Below are 7500 nucleotides of genomic sequence, written 5' to 3'. Positions count from 1 at the left end.
ATTAACAAACAAACTAATCGATCGTTTCTTTAATGTGCTGGTTAAAACAATCAGCCAGTTTTTGGTCAAAGTTCTTCCGTCGCTAATCGCAGATACTACAATGACTTGCTCTCTCTCTCTCTCTCTCTCTCTCTCTCTCTCTCTCTCTCCCTCCCTCTTGAAGGATTGCCTTGAGCTTGTAAGACAATTGATATTATGCCTGTGTGTATGTAGATGTGTGTTTGCTTACAAAAGAAAGTAAGGATGAGAGTAAACAAGTATATGTGTGCGTGTGTGTGTTTGCGTGTGTTTGAGTTTGTGTGTGTGTGTGCGTGCATGCGTCTGTGTATGGTTGTGTGTGTACATCCGCCTCACTGCTCATGTGTGCTTCTTTTTTTGAGTATGTGTGTATTGATCATCCACGACCTCTTTAAGAGTTCTGCCTTTTTTTATTCCATGCCAGTTCGATCTCAGATCTGCTGGGGTTGGCTTGCGTAAAAATTAATGAATGTAGTTCCTTATGAGGGGAAGGGGAGGAGAAAACGAAAACAGGGTAGGTGTGTATGAGCGTCTAGTTTGGATGTTTGTGTGGTTGAGTCGGTTCTGTGAGTGTGTATGTTTGTGTGTGTGTGTGTGTATGTATGTGTGTGTGTGAGTGCGTGCTTATATGAGTGCATACCGGTACGTGTGTTTTCATATCTGCGTGTGCGTGCGGTGTGAATAAGTAAGCGACTGTGTGCATGGTTGCGTGTGTGTTTTCTTGTGTGTGTGTGTGTGCGCGCGCGCGCGCGTACGTTCATGTGCGTACGTACGCATGTGTGCGCATGTACCTGAGCATATGTGTGTAAGTGTGTATGCATGGTGCGTGTATGTGAATGTGTGTGTTTGCATGTTCTTCCATTTCTGTGAGTGTGTATTTACGTGTGCGCGTGTGTGAGTACCCATCTGTGCGTGTGCGTAGATGTGTATGGTTGTGTATAGGAAGTGTTCATGGCTATATGTATTTATTTGCACGAATTTTCTTATATCCGGCTGTCATTCTAACACAAATTTACATAAAAAATCTTGCAAACCAAATACAAAAACGAAGAAAAACAGTTAAGTTTTCTCTTAAAATAGAAAGAAATAAAATCCATCCAGTCTGAAAGCAAGAATTATTAAATATTATAGAAAGGTCGAGCACTTGGGTATATTTATCGTAGTGTGGTATATAATTGTTAAATATCCATCGTTTTCATTTATTCTGTCTCTACTACTTCCAGGAAAGATATGAACATCACACAATCTTACACCTTAACTTTGCTATTAACTTAAAAATCAGCATGAAGCAATTGACAGCCTGTTAGAAAATTATAAGCTACCAAACAATATTTTCTAATATTTTCTAGGGACTGGATGAAATTCTGAATTTATCAGTTTTGCTTGTAATTCTTTTAGAAACAATAAAATAAATTCCAGTTAAGTAATTTTAGCATTATACGCCCAACATATTTATGGGTTTGTGCCAACGGAAAATTCTTACTATAGAAAAATAATTTATTCGTTTGCAGTTAGTTTTATAAAAGAATATGCTTTAATATTTTTCAGTGGTTGACGAAGCGTTATGTAATGACGACGCAAAGAGTAAGTATCCAAAATATTCGTTCGTTCATATATCTAATTATTAATTCAGCACAAGGCCAGCATTTTCGGTGTGGGAGTAAATCGATCACATCGGCCCCAATATTCAGCTGGTACTTATTTTATCAATCTCAGAAGGATGAAAGGCAAAGTTGACCCCGGTGGAATTTGAATTTGATGCCGCTAAGCATTTTGCCCGGCGTGTAAACCATTCTGCCAGCTGGCCGCCTTTGTACATCTATACTATAATGGAGAAAGCTGTTTATTAATTAGGTAGGTAACAGTTACTAAAAGTACTAAAAGAAAGCAATTATTAAATATTTTTATAATTTCATGTTCTAAGAGATATCCTATAATTTCGATTTCTTAAGTTTATTGAAATTTTAAACTCCAATTTCTCACAAATTTAAATATTCATTGCATTCACTGCGCCCAATTCTTCACAAATTAAAATAGTCAATGCATTTACTGCAGAGTATTACATTTTTATTTGCAAAGTCTCACTTTCTGTTTCAATGTTTTCATTTCAAGTTTTATTTCGCTAGTTGGAAAACGACAGTTTATTCTATTAATGTATACATAATGTAAAAATATTATTCATTAAATAATTAAAAAAAAAATACACGTATACTTTTTGTAAAAATAATTCAAAAGTAATTTTGTTTTTATGGCAGCTTGGAACGCTATAAGCCTTCCAATAATAACTATCCGGACCGATTTTTGTCATCTTTTTAAACTTAAAAACCATGGGAGGAGCCTTTCCGGTTAGAAAAAAAAATTGTAAATATTTTCAGAGGAAAAGGTGAACAATTCAAGGGAGGTTTCGCTGTTGTTTCTAGCACGACCCAAATCGCCCTCCCTTTTTACTCTCTCACGTATTGATATTTTTCAATAGTTTTCTCCCATGAAACAAATTTTATGGAATGATGATGCCGAAGAAAAACACACGCGTGGTGCATTGGTGGAATATAAACAACAAAATAAACTGTAATATAAATTTTTACCCCCACTTTAGTCAAACTTCAGTCGTGTGTGTGTAAGAAAAAACATTTTCTAACCGAAAAGTATGCTATTAAAATGAACTAACATTTACATAACTCGTTTACATAAATCATTGTGGATAAATGCCAGCAATAACCTTCTCAGGTTCTCCAATATTTTACTTTCTAAACAGAAACAATCAGGTACAGGAAGTGGGGTTGCAAAAAACTCACAATTTCTCAAAAAATTTCGTTTTCATAACATATAAATGTATTTATGGGGGGAAATATTGAAAAACATCAATACATGCGAGAATGATGAAGAAACGAAGAGGCTAGTTTTGGGATGTTCTCTCCCCCCCTCTCTCTCTCTCTCTCTCACACACACACACACACACACTGCAAAGCTTACAGATGGGCTGCTGAATTGAAATCTCTGTTGCTTTGAGGAAAGTAAAACTTGACAAACTGCTTCCCCCTCTGTTGTTGGATTGCCGTGATGTTTGTTTAAAAAAGAGAGACTATGAATGACTGTGATAAAACAATGGAAGCAATATTTACTAAGCAAGTGAGCACTATTATACAAAGAAATAATTAGATGTAAAATATCATAAAAATTATTAGAGTTGGGAATCAAATGTGAAAATATAACCAGGGGGCTAGCAGAAAACTGCCCAGAGGGCGGTCTTTCTGCTAGTATATCTAATTAATAAATATTATTTACGTTATAACAAATGTGTTGAGAAAATTGGTGAAATTACAATACAGACGTTCAAAGAAACAAGCCATTGCAATTAATTACCTGAATGACCTTTTTAACTCGGTATTTAACTCAGTATAAGAGAACGGGTCCTGAACGAATATCTCCAGCAAATTCCAGATGAATCACCCACTCCCGCATATATCTCTGCAAGCAACAGCTCTCTACCATCATTAAATGCCTTTTCCAGATGGAAAGCCTTTCTAAGTATTCATGTATTCTTTTAAGTATATATGCATACACATATTAAGATATTTATTTGAAAGAATACCCAAAATTATATTACGAACATTTATGACAAACGTGAAAACATTGTTAAGTATCTAATAATTACATGAATAATTATCGCTGTTAAATTGATTCAGTAGAAGGTAATATGGAAGTCATTTCATCATGAACAGCCTTCAACTTTTTCTGTCCAAGGCTTTTTAACTCAGTATTTACACGTTATTGTTTATAACCTTGCTTCGATATTAATTGTTCCAAAAAGAATATGTATATACATAACACCTACACTGATAGAATAGGAGCTAAAATACTCCAATACTGTTACAAAGCACATAACATATATTCTGATACGGGCTGCAATGGCCCCGAACACCGAACCGAGAAATCCTTTGACTGACAGGCCAGTTCTGGCAATTTCCATTACCATCTTCAGTAAGGCCAGCTCGTTCGGGCTAGCTCGCCTATCAGAGTATAATTCAGCATAAAAATGTTACGTGCTTTGTAAAAGCATTTGGTATTTTAGCTTCTATTTCTAGTAATGTAGGTGTTATTCATACCCATAGTCAAGTTTAATTGGTAACTATAATTTTCCTTCACGGTATAACGTTGCAAATAGCTGTTTTTATTAATTAATTTTTTTTTGTATACACATTAGCGATTTGCTAAAACAATCAATAGATTTTTATAGTGAATATATGTTCTCTGATAGGCGAGCTAGCTCGGAATCAACCGAACGAGCTGGCTTTATTGAAGATGGCAATGGAAATTGCTGGAACTGGCCGGTCATTTTAAGGAATTCTCGGTTCAGTTTTCGGAGCGATTGCAGCCCCTATCAGAGTTATGTGCTTTGTAACAGCATTGAAGCATTTTAGCTCTTATTTCTAGCAATGTAGGTATTATTCACATCCTTAGTCAAGTTTAGTTGATGACTATAATTTTCCTTTATGGTATAACGTTGCAAGCAGCTGAGGCGTGAGGGCAAAGATCAGTACACATTCACTCTCAGCGCGCGATCAGACTCTGAAAGTTTGTGAGGAACCCATTGACCCAATTTGCTGACTATTCCTATGGCACGCAGGTGTCGATAAATGGTTGAATGACCAAATTCTCTGCTAATTCCTCAACACTTACGATGGGATTTTGTTCCACCAGGGTTTGCAGGACGTCCTTGTCGAGCACTACAGATCTTCCAGGATGAGACTCGTCTTCTAGGCTGTAGTTTCCGGCTCGGAATTTCTGGGACCACCGTTGCCACTGGCTTACGCTTATTGTCCGATCCCCATATACTGTATTAATGTTCCTCGTACTTTCCGTTGCGTTGTTGCCTTTATTGAACTTATAAAGTTAAATATGCCGGATATGCTCCTTTGTCACTTCCATTGTAGCTTTGGAAAAATAACTGTTAAAATCGAATTGCGTTCTTCAAATCGTACACTAAGAATAAGTTAAAAAAGGTAAAATTACTACCTGCTTTTATAGCAAATTGATGCAGGTAGTTTATCCTTCCCTGCTCCAAATTTAGTCCATGCAATTGAAAAAACCCTCATTATTTATGGGATGACTCAATACATTTACTCCTATATATATATATATATATATATATATATATACATACATGTATATGTGTGTGTGTGTGTGTGTGTGTGTGTGTGTGTATGTGTGTGTGTGTGTGTGTGCGTGTGTGTGTGTATGTGTGTGAATATATATATGAAGCTATGGGGATTTTTCCGGGTACGCAACTAAAAATTCACTGCAACCTGTAGCAGAAACACTGTATGCTAATGAAGTTCATTGCATAACCGTTGTTTTTTCCGGTGTCATCTCGTTTTTCTTATATATATATATATATATATATATATATATATATATATACGTACGTACGTACATACATACATGTTGGCACTCCGTCGCTTACGACGTCGAGGGTTCCAGTTGATCCGATCAACCGAACAGCCTGCTCGTGAAATTAACGTGCAAGTGGCTGAGCACTCCACAGACACGTGTACCCTTAACGTAGTTCTCGGGAATATTCAGCGTGACACAGTGTGACAAGGTTGACCCTTTAAATTACAGGCACAACAGAAACAGGAAGTAAGAGTGAGAGAAAGTTGTGGTGAAAGAGTACAGTAGGGTTCACCACCATCCCCTGCTGGAGCCTCGTGGAGCTTTAGGTGTTTTCGCTCAATAAACACTCACAACGCCCGGTCTGAGAATCGAAACCACGATCCTATGACCGCGAATTCGCTGCCCTAACCACTGGGCCATTGCGCCTCCACACATACATACATACACACATACATACATACATACATACATTAACACACACATACGCAATTTTTTTTGCAACATCTAAAATTGAGAAATTGAATAAAGTTTCGGGCCCCTTTATAGTGAGTTCAATTTGAAAAGTGCGGTGTGCATATCAGTTTCAAATATCCACGAAGCATTCAAAGAGAATATCATATGAAGGGATCTACTCAGAGTCTAGGGACTCTAATATGTTAATTACCATATTAGAGTACCGCGTCATCTATATATTTGTGTGTAATAGTTATGATCAATACAAACTATGTAAACAAAAGAAAAGATAAATGTTTCCAAATCCAATTGTTAAAAATTTTATATATAAGCCTAAATTACTAAAGCTACAACAACTACAAAATCAATACGTTTCATCATTATCTTAGATTAATGAATTATATTATAAAATATCAATGACATATTCATGATAAACGTGCTTAATTAAATCTATAGAAACTATATATGATACTGCTTCCTGCGCAGAAAACCTAATATACATCTTTACTATTTAATTAATATTTTTGTATCAATATTATATCCATTAAGCATTATTTCATCCTTATATTTACAGATGCTAGTGTAATAAATAATGAAGTATCGACAGATTCAAAGTTCTAGTAGCTTTAATATATAATTAATTATTTATAATAGTAATGTAACTGATGGCAGTTTTTTAACACCCAAAAACATGCCAGAATACATGAAAAATCAGTCTCCTTCCACGAATTTAAGATGAAATATTAATATTTAAATATCAATATTTTAATATAATATTTGATATTTCTATGATATCTACTAAAAATTCTTTATTCTTATAGTTGAAAATGTTAGTGTATTAAACATGAAACACCGATCTATTCAAAGCACTAGTAGGTTTAACATATAATGAATTTATTTATGATAATAATATACCTAATGGTAGTTTTTGAAATCCCATTTAGAAGCGTGAACACATGAAAAACCAGTCACAACCCTCGCATTTAAGAGGCACCGCCTGTAATACAGGATTGGTATAATTCTTCGAGGTAGAGAAAGCAAAAAGAATTTTCAACCTTATAAGCAGCAACCTTGCTTACAATCTCCCACTCTACAGAAAAGCGTTTTTTCTTGTCTTTCAAGTCCCAAATAAATTTACTGAGGCTAGTACTAGAGGACCTGTTCCTATTATTAAAGGTGCAAAGTGATTAGAGATGCGTTTCTTGATAAAATTATACGTTGCCCCTGTGTACAAGAAACTCTTTCCTTCAGATTTCACTTTACGTCAATTAACAACATTTTTTTGGTGACAGTAGTTTAAAATAAATATTGACTTCTAATCTTGCAATCGCAAAATATATTTTCATTACTACTCATATTATTATTCTGTTTTATACCATTCCATTCAGTATGATTGCTATTTACCAAGTTACCTATATTTAAGAGGGTGAGTTGGGTTTTAACTTGGGTTGTTTCCACTTGTACACTAGGTGACTCGAGTACATATTTCATACTAACATTTATTCCAAGAGCATTACTATTGTTGCATTTAATATGGCTATAATTGCTATAAAAATTAGATAATTTTCTTTCGTTAATTGAAGATATAATTTGCGACAAATTATTTGATACAGAAAAGCAATTTTAAGAAACCTA

The 7500-nt window shown here is 35.1% G+C and overlaps 1 protein-coding gene across 50 annotated transcripts in view; it reads left to right on the top strand.

Moving 5' to 3' along the window:
• LOC128248352 (uncharacterized) overlaps nt 1–7500 on the top strand; it is a 174164-nt gene that overhangs the window by 155150 nt on the left and 11514 nt on the right. For all 50 annotated transcript variants that reach the window (XM_089356680.1, XM_089356635.1, XM_089356467.1 and 47 more), the window contains one exon: nt 1567–1602. In XM_089356680.1, the coding sequence (XP_089212806.1) occupies nt 1567–1602 (36 nt within the window). The remainder of the gene's footprint in view (nt 1–1566; nt 1603–7500) is intronic.

This window comes from Octopus bimaculoides, chromosome 1 (assembly GCF_046866305.1).
Source record: "Octopus bimaculoides isolate indiv1 chromosome 1, ASM4686630v1, whole genome shotgun sequence".
NCBI lineage: Eukaryota > Metazoa > Mollusca > Cephalopoda > Octopoda > Octopodidae > Octopus > Octopus bimaculoides.
Note: the sequence above shows the minus strand (reverse complement) of the source record. Positions and strands in the feature narration are given on the sequence as shown.